This window comes from Ixodes scapularis, unplaced genomic scaffold (assembly GCF_016920785.2).
Source record: "Ixodes scapularis isolate PalLabHiFi unplaced genomic scaffold, ASM1692078v2 PGA_scaffold1__304_contigs__length_218370807, whole genome shotgun sequence".
Taxonomy (NCBI): Eukaryota; Metazoa; Arthropoda; class Arachnida; order Ixodida; family Ixodidae; genus Ixodes; species Ixodes scapularis.
The window spans coordinates 162,922,020-162,937,035 of record NW_024609846.1 but is presented as its reverse complement, the minus strand read 5'-3'; the positions used below and the strand labels follow the sequence as shown (position 1 = coordinate 162,937,035).

The 15,016-nt window shown below is 52.7% G+C and overlaps 1 protein-coding gene across 1 annotated transcript; it reads left to right on the top strand.

Moving 5' to 3' along the window:
- Nucleotides 1-7,974: 7,974 nt before the first annotated feature.
- Nucleotides 7,975-14,789, top strand: LOC120849830. The gene is made up of 2 exons (XM_040222084.1): nt 7,975-8,345; nt 13,505-14,789. The coding sequence occupies exon 2, from the start codon at nt 13,506-13,508 to the stop codon at nt 14,352-14,354; it is 849 nt and encodes a 282-aa protein (XP_040078018.1). The 5' UTR covers nt 7,975-8,345; nt 13,505; the 3' UTR covers nt 14,355-14,789.
- Nucleotides 14,790-15,016: the final 227 nt, after the last annotated feature.

The following is a 15,016-nucleotide window of genomic DNA, read 5'->3' as shown; positions in this document are numbered from 1 at the left end:
CGTCTGTTCCAAAGGGTATGACCGCTATCCATCCGAAGTGCGCACGTGGTTTTTCCGGTTTTCCCATGGTTCTTCGCTCTTTCGGTTCTCCGTGTTTCGCACCAGTTTTGCTCTGGATCGCCGTGCTTCAGCGCGTTACTCTCCTGGCATGGAAGCAGCAGAAGCATTGCTGTAACGGAAAAAGGGTAGCACAGGTGACCGACGACCGGAATGGCAAAATCGCGACACGCGGGGCTTTTGTTCCCGAGCGTGCCAATAGCAAGAGTGACAGTCACGTTTTATGCCTCAACGCGGGGATCCTAAAGCCCGCCATTTTAACAACTATCCTATCCCTCAATTTTTCGCTGGCCACCCCTGCATTGAAAAATGCAACGTGACTGGCACTCTCGCTATCGGCGCTCGGGGAAAATAGCGCCGGCTGTCGCGATTTCGCCGCTCCGATTACTGGTCAGTTTTGCTACTCGTTTTCCGTTGCAGCTGTACTAGGCTAAGTGGCAACGAAAGTGGAAATACTGAGGGCCTTGGAGGGCGGCGTCTCTCGACAAGTGATGGAAGGTTGCGACGTCAAGAGAAGCACTTTGGCTACATACGTAAAAATTGTGGCCGATATCCTACAGGCTTTCGAGAGCGAGAAGTTCAACACGAAAAGAAAGCGGCCTTGGAAGGTGGTGCACCCGAAACTAGAAGAGGCCTTGCTGTACTACATTGTCAGCGCACGGGATGCGTAGCTCCGACAGTGCGAGTGCGGTGGAGCACTCGACCGCGCTAAGGAAAGTTGCCGTCTCCGCCCAAGTGTCGTCCAGAAAGCAGGCGGTAATAACAGATTTCTTCTCAAAATAAAGGAAACGTTTTCGCGCAGCTTTCTTTGTTCTTTCGATATTTCGACCTTCGGATAATTCAGACATTTTTGCCAGTCCCATGAGATCCAAATTAACGAGGTTTTACTGTAGTGGCACGGCAGACTCTATACTTGTTTTGCTTCAATCTTTGTAAGGGGGATGCTGTAATCCAATTCTACTCATCCCTGGTGTACTAGATAGCACCATATTTGCAGAGATAGTCTTCAGATTTTGTAGTTCCATCGAAATATATTTCAGCTTATAAAATATTTGTTATTTGGCTTGTAAATTTTCAAGCAGATCTAGATTGAAGGCAGCAAATATCTTACCTGCAGTCATGGTATGTGTCCGAAGTATATTGCATTAACATAATTGACCCAACCTCTGATTTTTGTTTTCAGTGCCTCTAGCGAATTGTGGATGCTAGGATTGCTTTTGTTTGTTTCACATTATCTACAACACTTTTTTCACCTTTGTACTCAGTGCAGCCCTTGCCGAACGGAAGCTAGCATCGACTAGGCCAATTCGTTCCTGCATCACCAGCCGACCCGAGGATCAGGTCCATGGCAGTCTGCAAAGGTTGTTGATGGTAAGCTGCCTTATATATACAGCTGTGTAATAGCAGCTTGTCCTGGATGACAATTTGAAATGCGTGTTTATGTTTTAGAAAGTGAAATTCGCATGGGCATACTTGCAACGTGAAAGCTTACCAAGCCTGTTCTGATCTTTCATCCTTTTGAGATTTCAGTACAGCCGTTTCTGCTGCACACATACTGCCTACTTCGGCCAGGTAGAGACTTGATATATATGAAGGTAAGCAGGCGATTATCAACTGCTCAGTGCTGTCCGTGGTGTTGTTCTCTCCTTATCAGATGACTTACCATGCTTGGTTTGCAAGGCATTTTAAAAGGAGAGCAAGTCCGCTGGTGCATGATGCTCCCAGTACTGAGCAGTCGACGATCGCTTGTTCACACTCGTAGAGATCACGACTGTACTTCAAGCTCGGCAAGTGTGACACTTATGTGATTCAGCCTAGCTGGGGTGTGCTGAGCGGTATATGTAGAGCTAGTTTACTTGAGCACACACAGTGGCTGTGCGGTATAAAACGCGCCCAATTGGCAACTTTAATGCAGTCTCGTGTAGTTCCATTGATGTTTTCTTTTGGCGTGCATGATATGTGTTCACACTTTTTTTTTCCTCGCTTACCGACAGTCCTAGCTGTCTGCAGAGAGTAAGTGTGAAACATGCCAACAAGCCTCTAAAGCAGTATGCAGTGCAATTTTGGTCTATTGTGCAAGCGAGGAAGAAAACTGCTCGTTTGGCTGTTGAGGCTGCGACATAGACATTAGATAGTTTTATCTGAGCATTGTTACGACCCGCTCCACTCAAAAGGAAAGCACCTGCATGCTCACAACGCTCAGTCAGCAACGACCAGTCGGAGCGCAGATGCCGATGGAGCAGACAACTCCTGCACCCCGATGACCTCCGCCGACTGAGCGTTACGTGCGTGCCTGGTTACTTTCCTGCTCAGTGGCTGAGCGGAGCGGCCCGTAAAAAGCGCTCAGCTAAAACTTTTTCTGATAGGGGGTGGCTGACACATAGATATTTCAGGCAGAAGGATGGCCGACATTGGCTCACATCAATTCTCAGTATGAGCAGCTCTCATCGCAATACGGAAATTATGATTCAAACTTCCTCTACCCCTTTCTGAAGGTTTTGAAGGTGCTCCTAGCAGTATTGTTGGGCTAGACATAATCATACCCAGATCCACTCCAATAAATTCTAAGAGGATGAAGTCAGTTGCCACATAGCTTGTGAAAAGCTAAATCTGGAACTCACTCCTCCTTCCTGTTTTTCACTGTATTGAGAACCTTGTCTCAGTATGTGATGGGTCTGTGAAGAAAATTGACCAGATAAGCAATATTACTCAGAAAATAGATGTCCCATACATATTAACCTGCACCTACCAGCCACTGTACACCACCTCACTACTGATTTGTTATCTTTCTATTGATTTGCCTGAACTGTTCGCACCTGTAGATATTAATGATGATCACGAGGGAATGTTTCTTGTCATATGATGTCATATGCTTAAAGTAAGTGAGGCTTGCGGGCGTTTTCAAGGGCTATGGGGCATGCCGATGGTAAACACTCAATGTGAGTTTATGGTAGACGCTAATAATATATACTAGTTTCTGGGTAAGTCGCTATTTTTTATTTGGTGAAGTCTGCAGACGAGTTTTAGTCAGGTTGCCATTATGTGGGAACACAGGGGCCATACTCTGCAATATATTATATGTTTACATGTGTCTACCCAATCTCATTTGTATGTGTACAACAATGAGCTGTATTCGCGACTCCAACGATCTATAGGGGGCGCCACTACCAAACAAACATGGCGGCTGGGAACAGGTCGCGTCGGCTCGGCCGGGCCGCCTGAATGGGTAGCGCATTCAATTTAACAGATTTTCTTTTGTTTAATGCTCTATTTTATAGGTATTTCAACTGCGACGGTTAAGTGTAGCCGGTGCAGATAAACTTGCAGAGCATAGTTTTGTTTTCCCGGTGCTTTTTGTTCTTTTCATGTCAAACTTTTGTTTCGGAGGTTTCGTTCATTACCGAAACTATGGGCTCCGGAGAGACGGTAATAGACTCTAATCAGTTTTGATCAGGTAAGGAAAGCAGCGATGACTACAGAATTGTTCCACCGACAGTAATTTTCAACTAACTCGCATCACTCGACCATACGACTTATCTGTCGGCGAAATCGAGCTTTTGTGCGTATTAAGAAACAGCTCCAGTCGTCTTCTCGATCAGCAACACAGGCTGCAGGAAAATTACGAAAATTAAGCAAGCTCTTCTTGAGCCAAGCTTGAGCTTCTTGAGCCCCACTAAGCAGCTGATACTCGTATTTCAACTCAGGTTTTAGTGACAATCAAAGTCATTTTGACGAATGTGCGGGTTATGCATTATATTACGTACCATGTCCCACTAAAGGGATATTAGTATATTATTTGGGCTGAAATATGAGCTTACTTGACAAGCTATTAGGTGAACTGCTGAATCAAAGTATATTTGACAGACGGAGAGATACTACCTAAACTCAGCCATATGGTTCTAGCCGGCAGCACGGAGATGATTGCGGACAAATTTGAAGAGAGTCTTCATCGGAGATTCACGCAGAACCCCTCTGCATTAAACTTGACTTCAAATCCTGAATGGAGAAGGAGAGTATCTTTTGTGGCCGGACAACCTGAGCAATGTAGACGAATATTGCTGCTGGCTTCAACGAGGGTATATTATAAATATTGGAGGCGCAATAGATCATAATGTCGTGACAGCTTCTAACTTTGCGAGACGCGTCCCCCATTTTTTGAAAGCAGACAATATCCCTCATTAATCGTATGCAGCGAGGAGGTTTTCGAGAATCAAGTAGATGCGAAATCAGCCCAACTTTTTCGGTGTGGTCCAGAGGCTTTTTCGGTGAAAAGCTGCCAAGATGAATAGCCAATGCACCGACCAGCGTGGGTGGCTCAATCGTGACGCTAATCAAACACAGCCAAATTCAAGAAAAGCAGCTATTGAACCTTCCCATTCACTTGACTGCAGCATTGGGGTTCCCTCCAGTGAAACACCTCGTCTGTTTTACATACCACTTATCAGTTACCGAGTAGTCGTCACTTTGAATGTCATTCGAGCCAGAGAAGAAATCAAAACGTTTTTCCTTGATTCCTCCCCATCCAAGAAATTGAAAGCACGCGATTGTGTGTTGTGGAGTAAACAGGCTTTCAAACACGTGATAAAAAAAAACAATTTACTGAGGCTTCATCACACTGATGAACACTCAGGCAAACTTGAGAAATATTCAGACCTTCATCAAATTACATTGTTTGCCACCGCGTCGACAACACGTGTCCGCGAAAGCCGCCAGAGACGTGGAGAGGCGCAGAGCGACCTGTTCTGGCTGGTTCCCGGTTTTCCCGCTTGGTGCTGTCCGTTTTGCTAGGGTCGCGAATATGTCAAGGATATGATTTGTCATTGTCTCAGTAAGACTAATGAATCGCTATATTTACCTAAAAATGCTGGATCTCTCGCACCTATCGGGACGAACGGCAATGTTAAACTACATGCCAACTACTCCGGCGAGTTTGCCCGTCTCTCGACATGCCCTTTTTAATTAAAGTAGATGATTTCCACGAGCCTTTCTTTGAAGTGGGCCTTCTTCATGCAAGTAGCTAACCTTGATTATGAGATAACTGGGCCATTTTTTGCCGCTTGGTTATCCAGTGTGTTGTAACAGGTGTCCCTTAGGGCAATCAAAGTATTTTTGTTTTGATATAGTTTCCAGATTGAAAATGAAATGAAGACAATTAACGCATTGGTTACAAAAAGTTTTTCTTTTACATGGGCTTCTTGTCTCATGCCTCTGGTTTTCTGGCCACTTGATTAGCTTGGTTTATCTTTTTAGAGGTGATACTTACTTAGTTTTTGTGCTTTTGTTTTGGGTGTTTTTCAGGCTGATTTTCTTTTTTTTGTTCTCAATAGTGTATATATTGCGCCGTTGAGTTCAATGAAAATTTGGTTTCGAGTCAGCGCTCTGTCCGTGTCCTTTACCCTGTCCGTCGTCCTTTGCACTGTTTTAACCTTTTAAGCGCTTGCCCAGTTTGGAATTTCTGGATTATCATGTGCAGCTGGTATTGATTTACCCTGTCATTTTACTGTGCTGTTGATTCTCTTTGCAGGTGCTCTAATGAAGGACTCCCCTTCCTGGGTGCATGGTCGACTTGCATCACAAGCTGCATGAAAAGTGTGAAGAACATTTCCTAGGCCTGTGACATGCAGCCTCTTTCATCCAGCGCACTCCTCTAGCGACAAGCCCATGATGACCAGCCACGCTGTAGCTTCACTGGAGCTGACAATAAACAATTACGGTAACAATTTTGTATGTTTTATTTGCTATCATGTGTATGAGCGACAGATGGCTGTGGCAGCCGCTTTACCAATAAGGTGTATACCTATGCCAGAAATTTACTTTCATGTACAGTGCAACATAATTGTTTACACTCATTTGTTGTTAAAATTATTCTTATGAACTACATCATTTCTATTCAGGTGTAAATTGCACACAAAACCACATGTTAGGCTGTATGACAAGACCGGGAACTGTACGATTTTAGCCCGCTAGCCTGGGGTCTTGCTGGTATCTTGCGGTACTGCTGGGTGCACCGGGGATTTGTGCTGGCAGCAGCCCGGGAACTCGCTGGGACAAAACAAGCCCGGGAACTGTATGGCTTGAGGCCGCTAGCCTGGGGTCTTGCTGGTATCTTGCCGCGTTACTGGTACTACGCTGGGGATTTGTGCTGGCAGCATCCCGGGAACTGTATGGCTTGAGGCCGCTAGCCTGGGGTCTTGCTGGTATCTTACCGCGTTACTGGTACTACGCTGGGGATTTGTGCTGGCAGCAGCCCGGGAACTCGCTGGGACAAAACAAGCCCGGGGACTCTATGGCTTGAGGCCGCTAGCCTGGGGTCTTGCTGGTATCTTACCGCGTTACTGGTACTACGCTGGGGATTTGTGCTGGCAGCAGCCCGGGAACTCGCTGGGACGCCCAGTGCCGGGCGTCCCAGTCACTGGCCAGTGACTGGCAATCTCACTGGCCCGTTGTCGCCCCGCGGTGCGTTTCCAGCGTCGCCCCAGTAGGATCTTACCGGCAGACCGGTACCGCCCCAGTCCCAAACCGGCGAGTTGTGCTACTTGGGTCTGCGTACTGTAAATAGCTGACATTACAAAAGAATTGCAGACTGCATTAGAAGCAGAATGAGTTGTGTGAAGGTGAATCTTTAATTAGGTGGGGAATTCATTTCATTCTTAGGTTCAGAGCTCCTCTTTCGGTCGCCTTGAGAAAAGCGGTCATGTTCTGCTGTGCCTTCGGTGGCCTTGACGTGAGCATCCTCTTTTGCAGTGGTTGCATTGTTGAATGGGCTCTCCGTAACAAATAGGCAAATATTTAGGCACAGCTAGTTTCCAGCTTCGACTGCCGGTTCTATAATTCGCCTTGAATTTCGACATGAAAAAGCAATGCTGAATTTTTCAGTAGGATTAGAAACCCAAACCTAGAAACATTTCCATTTTTTTTGCTTTAAATTTTGTCTTTCTTTAAGCCGCCTAACTACTTTTGTGTTGTATCACACTTCTTATGAAATTATAAAGGTGAGCAGGGTTGCGATGTATGTATCGCAACAGAAACGCAACGCCTTAGCGTTTCAGAAATGCATTTTGTGTTTGTATTTTTTATTGTGTAATAAGTTTACAATTATATGCGTGATTTATATATCGAAACAAATTTTGTTAATACTGCAGGTTGGGCGAGTTTGCAAGGCATCATTACGATCCAGCGCACAGGTTAGACCGTTATTCAAAATCCAAACACACAAAAAATACACTCACACAGCGTTGAACTATCAACTGATTCGGGGTCGAAGAAGAGGAAGTTTGAAATCCAAATCAGTTGATAGTTCAGCGCTGTGTGAGTGTATTTTTTGTGCGTTTGGATTTTGAATAACTGTCTACCTGTGCACTGGTTCGTAATGAATTATATATCGAATGCATTCAGGGTGTATTCTTGGTACAGCGGTACTATATCGGGCCTGTGTTTCTTGTTACCACTTTCAAGAAATCGTTGGAGAAGGTCAAGATGACATTTTCGTTCGTGTTTTGGTTTGAGAGCCGTAAAGGGCTGGAAAGTGCTTTGAAGATGACGCGGAATGTTAGTTATTATGACGATAAAGGTTAACTTCGAACGTTTTCTTTTGTTTTGCAACAAATTGTTTCCTCTGTACATATAACAAATGTTTCCACAGACTTCAGGGCGTCAACTATTATTTATAATTTAAAACGCTCAAGCCGCAGCCCCTGCCGTGATGTCCAACCAACAGATAAGAGAACACCCCTTAATTCCAGTGTGATGCTTTGTACATATATTAGGGGTGTTTATTATGAGTACATAGCTGCCTATTCCACCCACCCCAGCCTCATCGTTCTTTTTTTTTTTTTCATGTATTGGCTTTGCTTGAAATGTAGACATATAAATTCTTTAGGTCATCGTTGTTTCCTTTAAATGTTACAGCTTGTGGGGGCCCGCTCTGCCGCCGCCTGATTGCTACCAGACGCTGGCGGCCGAGGGCGGCTCAAGGGCGAGCCGTCGGCACCCTCGGTAGCCGATCGAGGCTGATAGTGGCCGGCTGGTGGCGGCGGCGGACGTCCTCGGGCCCCCTTCAAAGGAGCCCGACCCCCAAGGGCCTGGACGGCGTGGATGGGGAGCCGGGAGAACACCCACGTCGGGAGGAAGGCACCCGTCGGCCTGGCGCCGGGAAAAGGGGGTGCGAGGGAAGGACCGGCGGGGGCTCGAGGGGTCGGTGGGAGGACACAGGGAGTGGTGCGACGGACGTGAAAGAGGACGGACGTTTTGGATACCGTGAGGTGCGACCGCCGGAGAACTCGCCAAATGTGAGTGAATAAATGTCTATATGGAAAGTGGTGTTGTGTCACTCGGGGGTGGGGAAGCTGGACGGGGATAACCCCATACACTGGCGCCCAACGTGGGGCCCGATTAATTGTCTTTGTCCAGTTCCTCTTCCCGGGTGTCACCACTCTACTTGTGTTCAATTTTGGAGCGGGGACCAATTTGCCAAGGGTTCTGATTAGGCAGAGAGCTTTGACTTAAGTCGAGATGCCGAAGTCCAGGCGCGAGGGAAACGGAAGTTCAAACGGCGCGAACCAGCCGAGCAGACGGGAACCCACAGCCGCCGTTCCCCCTGAGGCTAACCCCGCAGGGGCGACTGCGTCGCTGGTTGAGAGTCCGACCATCGCGCAACCGCAGGCGCCTTCGGGTGCGGCTGAGCTCATGGAGCAAATGACAGCTCTGTTCGCTACACTTACGCGGCAGTTAGCTGCGGCGCAGAGCCCGACTGCTCCCGCGCCGGTGACTCTTCCGCGTCCGCGGCTTACGATGGAGCTGCCCACGTATTCGGGTTACGCGGATGAGAGTTCTGTTCATGACTTCCTGTTGCGCCTGGGCACCTACCAAACGGCCGTTGGCGCGTCGGATGACACCGTCATCCGGCAGATCCTGCCAATCGCCCTTGTCGGGGATGCCGCCCGTTGGTGGAGGCTTCAGGAGCCTCCCTCATCGATGGCCGCGTTCCATGAGCGCTTCCGAAGCGAGTTTCTGCCGCCGGACTATGAGAGGCGCGTCCGCGAGGAATTAAACACGCGCACGCAGCATCCTGACGAGAGCCTTTTGGAGTACGTGCGCGCACTTCAGGAACTTTATTCGAGAGCAGACCCCGCGGCGAGTCACGCGGACCAAGTTTCGCGCGTAATCCGCCAGTGCCACCCATCCTTCAAGCCGTATCTTCGTGGGCGCAGCTTCGACACCCTGGAGGCTCTGGCTCGAGAGGCGCGCGTCGTTCAGGCGGACTTGCTTGCTGAGCTCCGCTACGCGCCGCCGCCTGGGCCGGAGGAATCGCTTGAGCCTAGCTGCGCCTGGGCGGGGTCCCAAAGCCCGACCCCCCGCGTCGAGGCAGCGTCGGTGTCCGCGGTTGTTAGGCGCGAGGCGCGAGAAGTCGTTTCAGCTCGCGCGCTAGACCCCTTCTCGTACGAGCAGAGACGCCGCGCCGGCCGCGAGAATCGGCCTTCGAGTTCGGTCGGGGCCAGCGCGGCCGGGGCGCGTGGTGTCGCGAGGCGGGGAGGTAACGCGCCCCGTTTCGGTCGAGATGAAAGGGACGGGCGTCGCCAGAGTCCGGGCCGCCGACCCCTGCGTTGTTTCCGGTGTGACCAGCCTGGCCACATCATACGTAACTGTCCGCAGCTCGAGCGCGACGGTCAGCGCCAGGGAAACGCCCGGGGCCAGCGGCGTTAACCGGATCATCCAGGTTCCCGCCGCTGGCCAGCGGCGAAAGGGAGGGGCGACGCGGTACCGTGGGGAAGCCCCACGAAGACGTGTCGCCGACATGTCCCACTGATGTCGCGGACGCGTTTGCCCCACTGGCATGTAGAGCCCAGACGGGACTCTCTGCCTCTGGACCTTACATGACGATTAACATTGCTGGGAGGGAGTTCTCAGCATTGATAGATACCGGAGCTACCCTTTGTCTGATCGGTGACGACGTGTACGAAGCATGCCGCGAGAGGAGGAGGAGTTTAAGACCGGTCGACATCTGCATGCGTTTGGCAACGGGCATGACGAGGGCTGAGGGGGCTCTGCGCCTTCAGGTCGAGTTTGACGGTCGACGTAAGAGGCAACGTTTTGTGTACCTTCGGGGTCTCACATCTCCGGTCATACTGGGGCGAGATTTCCTTTCTCGGGAAGGCATCATCGTTGACCTGCGGAACAATGGGTACCGTTACGACCCGTCTACTCCGCTGATACCTTTCGCCGACCCACCGCCCTGTGTTCCTTGCGCTCCACGTACGACGGCTCTCGCTGGGTGTCCCAAGCTCCAGCCAGAGGCGCTCGTCACGCAGGTTGGAGCGGCGGAATTGGAGGCCGTGCTCGCGTCTTTCGACGGCCCGACCGAGCAGAGGCACGCACTCGCGGACGTTTTGCGCCCCTTTTCGGCGACATTCACCGAACGGCCGGGCATGACTAACGTCCTTCAGCACCGGATCGACACCGGCGAAGCTAAGCCCTGGGGTTGCAATCCCCGGCCGCTTAGCGTTCACAAAAGAAACCTCCTAGACGCCGCCCTCGACGAGATGATTGACACGGGCGCGGTCAGGAGATCGAAAAGTCCTTGGGCTTTCCCGGTAGTTCTAGCTCCAAAGAAGGACGGGACAGCCAGGCTTTGCGTTGACTACCGCCAACTCAATTCTCTGACAACGAGGGATGCGTATCCTTTTCCGTCGATCGAATCCATCATGTATTCCTTGGGGAACGCCCGAGTGTTTACAACACTAGACTGCAGCAGGGGGTTTTTGCAGATTCAGATCGCTCCTGCCGATGTCGAGAAGACTGCTTTCACTTGCCATCGCGGGTTATTTGAGTTTACTCGCCTTCCCTTCGGACTGTCTAACTCGCCGGCAAGTTTCCAGCGACTTATGGACATCGTTTTGGGAGACGCCAGGTTTAATTTCGCAATGGCCTACATGGATGATGTTGTGGTCTTCTCCAAGTCATTCAGCGAACATCTCGTTCACCTGAGGATCATCCTCGGACGAATGAGGGATGCGGGGTTGACGATTAACCCGAAGAAGGTACAGCTCGCTTCTCCGAAAATCGATCTCCTTGGGTTTGTGGTCGACGAGGGAACCTTGAAACCGAACGACGAGAAGTTAAGGGCCATCCTTGATTTCCCTCGGCCGCAGGAGGTGAAAAGCCTCCAAAGGTTTCTAGGAATGATTGGGTTTTATCGCCATTTTATTCCCAACTGTGCCGAGCTAGCCCGCCCGCTTAACCAGCTGCTGCGCAAAGGCTCGAAGTACGTCTGGCAACGAGAACAAGAGGTGTCATTCATCTCTCTCACTCGCGCGATCGCGGCGACTGCCAGTTTGCGACTGCCGGACTTAAACTTGCCGTTTGTGGTGCAAACAGACGCCAGCGATTACGGCGTGGGAGCGGTCTTGTTGCAAGAGCACGACGGCCAATTAAGGCCCGTCGCCTTTGCGAGCCGCACACTCACGCCAGCGGAACGCAACTACAGCACCACCGAGCGAGAGGGAGTGGCAATTATGTATGCCCTGCATAAGTTCGATCTCTACCTGGATGGCGCTCTCTTTACCATCCAAACTGATCACAACGCTCTCGCCTGGATTCAGAGGCTGAAGCAACCAGCCGGCAGACTGGCCCGCTGGGTGCTCACTCTGCAGCGCTACGCCTACAAGATAGAGTATCGCAGAGGCACTGCGAACCAGGTCGCGGACGCATTGTCGCGCGCACCCGTGGAGACTGACCCGGGGGAACTGCCCCGGGCAACCCTCCACCCACGACAGCAAGCTTGCGGGAATGCAGAGGAAAGGGGCGAGAAGGAGAGAGCGCCCGGTCACGCGCCGGAAGCTGGTTCCAGGGGTGCCATCCACGCGGAGAGAAAGACTCGCGGCAATGCGAGCGGTGGCGGAAAAGGTGATACCCCGCCTTGTGCGGCTGTGTGTGATGCCACCAATGAACAGATGAACGCTTGGGGTACTGTTGTGAGCAGGGAAGAGTTGTTGGAAGCCCAGAAAACAGATGGTTTCTGTCAGCGAGTGTCGGAAAAGCTAGCGGATAACGCAGCAGACGCTGGAAACACTGGCACGGGACAGCGGGTGTCAGAAACGCTGGAGGGCAACGCAGCGGACACCGGAAACGCGGGCGCGAGGGTCGATAGAGAGATCGATTCCTATCTGTTGGGTGAAAACAACTTGTTGCTCAGGTACATCCCCGAGATGGACGAACACGAGGGAGACCCATCCCCCTTCAAAATCGTCGTTCCGCGGAAGCTGCGGCGGAAACTGATGAGGTATTTTCATGACTCGGCCCTGGCAGGCCACGGGAGCGGCAAGAAGACTTACGAAAAGTTGTGTCGTGTCGTGACCTGGCCGGGAATGAGGAGGGAGGTACTTCGATATGCCCGCAGCTGTCCAGCGTGCCAAGTGGCGAAGCCCAGGGGAGGGAAGCCCCCCGGCCTGATGCAACCTGTCATCAGCAAGCGCCCTTGGGAGACGGTCGCGTGTGACATCATCGGACCACTGCCCCGAAGTCCACGCGGAAACCAGTATCTACTCGTCGTCACGGACCATTTCTCGAAGTGGGTCGAGCTTTTCCCACTCAGAAAGCTAGTGTCTGCAAGAATCTGGGAAAGACTGTTGGATACGTTTTGTCGCTACGGTTTCCCTGCTTCTCTGATCACAGATAACGCGTCGGTGTTCACAAGTAAGGTCTTTGTGGACTCGTGCCGGTCACTCAATATCCAGCACAAACGAACAACGCCTTACCACCCACAGGCGAACATCACCGAGCGGGTGAACCGGAACCTGAAAGCGATGCTGGTGACACTCACCGGTAAGCATAAGGATTGGGACGCGAACATATCCGAGCTCGGTTTTGCAACCCGAACGACGGTAAATCGATCGACTGGACTGACACCCGCGTACCTGAACTTGGGAAAGGAGCTGACGTATCCCTTGGAAAATGGATTCCGAGAGTGTGGGCAGGCTGACCCCCGCCCCATCTCTCGCTACGCATCGGAACTCCGTGGCCGACTCGGGGACGCCCTCCGCACGGCCAGGGAGAACCTCGACGCTGCCCGGCTGGAGCAGGCCGCCCAGTACGACAAAACGCACCGCCACCTGGTTTACGCCGTTGGGGATCTGGTCCTTAGGCGAACACACCCTCTCAGCAACGCGGCGCAAGGTTTTGCGGCGTCGCTGGCACACAGGTGGGAAGGGCCGTACCAGGTCGCGGCACGACTGTCACGTTTGACCTACCGACTTGCTCGCCTGGACACGGGCGAAGTGTCCGGCTCGGTGCACGTGGGCGACTTAAAGACCTACTGCCTCCGCGATCCTGACGATACTGACGGGGAGGCAGGCGGGACAAGCAACGCTGGGGAAAATCCCCGGAGATACAATCTCAGGGCCAAAAGGCACTAGTGTATCGCATCCATTAACCACCTCTTTTCCCCACACAGAATGTCTGCCAACGGCGGTGCACGGGGCCGACCCCACCGCGGCGAACGCCGAACTCAGCCCTGGACGACGGAGCGGGTTTACTACCCCCGCTCGAGGTCCAGGTCTGGTCGCGGGTCCCGGAACCGGGGGGGCGACAATGGGACGCCCGAGGACTTCAGGCGCGTCCGGTCGGGCAGGGGAGGGCGCTCGAGCTCCCACTCCACGCAACCGCCTCCGGCTGGGCCTAAACCCCTGGAGCAGGCCAAGAAGAAGACGCGGTCGGCTGCTACATGGACGGTGGTCTCCGGGAGGGAGGCAGTCGGTTACGCGTCCCACGCAAGGTGGAGGGACCAGTACCGCCCCTCCCGCGGGGTCAACCCGTCCGAGGTGAGGCCACCTTTCCGGGGATTGACCCTGGCGGACCGGGACGACGAGCCGCCGGCCGTCTACACGGCAGAGGAGGAGGCGGCCCTCTGTCCGGTCTGCCACGTCTTGGTGGTGTGCCAGGAGGCCCACGCCGGGGGCAAGCTCCACACGGAGAGGGACCAACGGAAGAAAGACGCAGCGGCTGCGGCTGCTGCCACCGAGGAGGACATCGAGGCGGCCCTCAGGCTGCTGCGGAGGGAGCGGCCGGGGCTCCTGACTCCGGCCCCAGATTTGGTCCCCCCTGCCGCGCCGATCCCGCGGGCCCTGGAGCTTCCGCCGCTGAGGCAGTCCGAGCCGGTCCGGCCTGCCGAGTTCATCGGCCCCTCCCCGACGGACTCATCTGCCACCGGGCCCGGAGGGCCTATCACTCGGACCCTGGCGTCGCCGTCCTTGATGGACGTTGACCTGGACTCTTTCTTGGCGGCGTCGGGGTCTGAGGATTGAGGGGGGGGTGGTGTGGGGGCCCGCTCTGCCGCCGCCTGATTGCTACCAGACGCTGGCGGCCGAGGGCGGCTCAAGGGCGAGCCGTCGGCACCCTCGGTAGCCGATCGAGGCTGATAGTGGCCGGCTGGTGGCGGCGGCGGACGTCCTCGGGCCCCCTTCAAAGGAGCCCGACCCCCAAGGGCCTGGACGGCGTGGATGGGGAGCCGGGAGAACACCCACGTCGGGAGGAAGGCACCCGTCGGCCTGGCGCCGGGAAAAGGGGGTGCGAGGGAAGGACCGGCGGGGGCTCGAGGGGTCGGTGGGAGGACACAGGGAGTGGTGCGACGGACGTGAAAGAGGACGGACGTTTTGGATACCGTGAGGTGCGACCGCCGGAGAACTCGCCAAATGTGAGTGAATAAATGTCTATATGGAAAGTGGTGTTGTGTCACTCGGGGGTGGGGAAGCTGGACGGGGATAACCCCATAAGCTTTAACAAACCATCTTGCTGCTGGACAGTTTCGATAGGTGCCGAGGAGGGATGGGCAAGACTTATACTTCTTTACAACTCCATAATTTTTCCAATATTCAATACCGCGTATGCTTATCTGATAAAGCGCAAAACTGGAGCCCCTCGTTTTCGGTAGAGTTTTCTTTTTTTTAAGTGTTTAAGTTTATTTTAT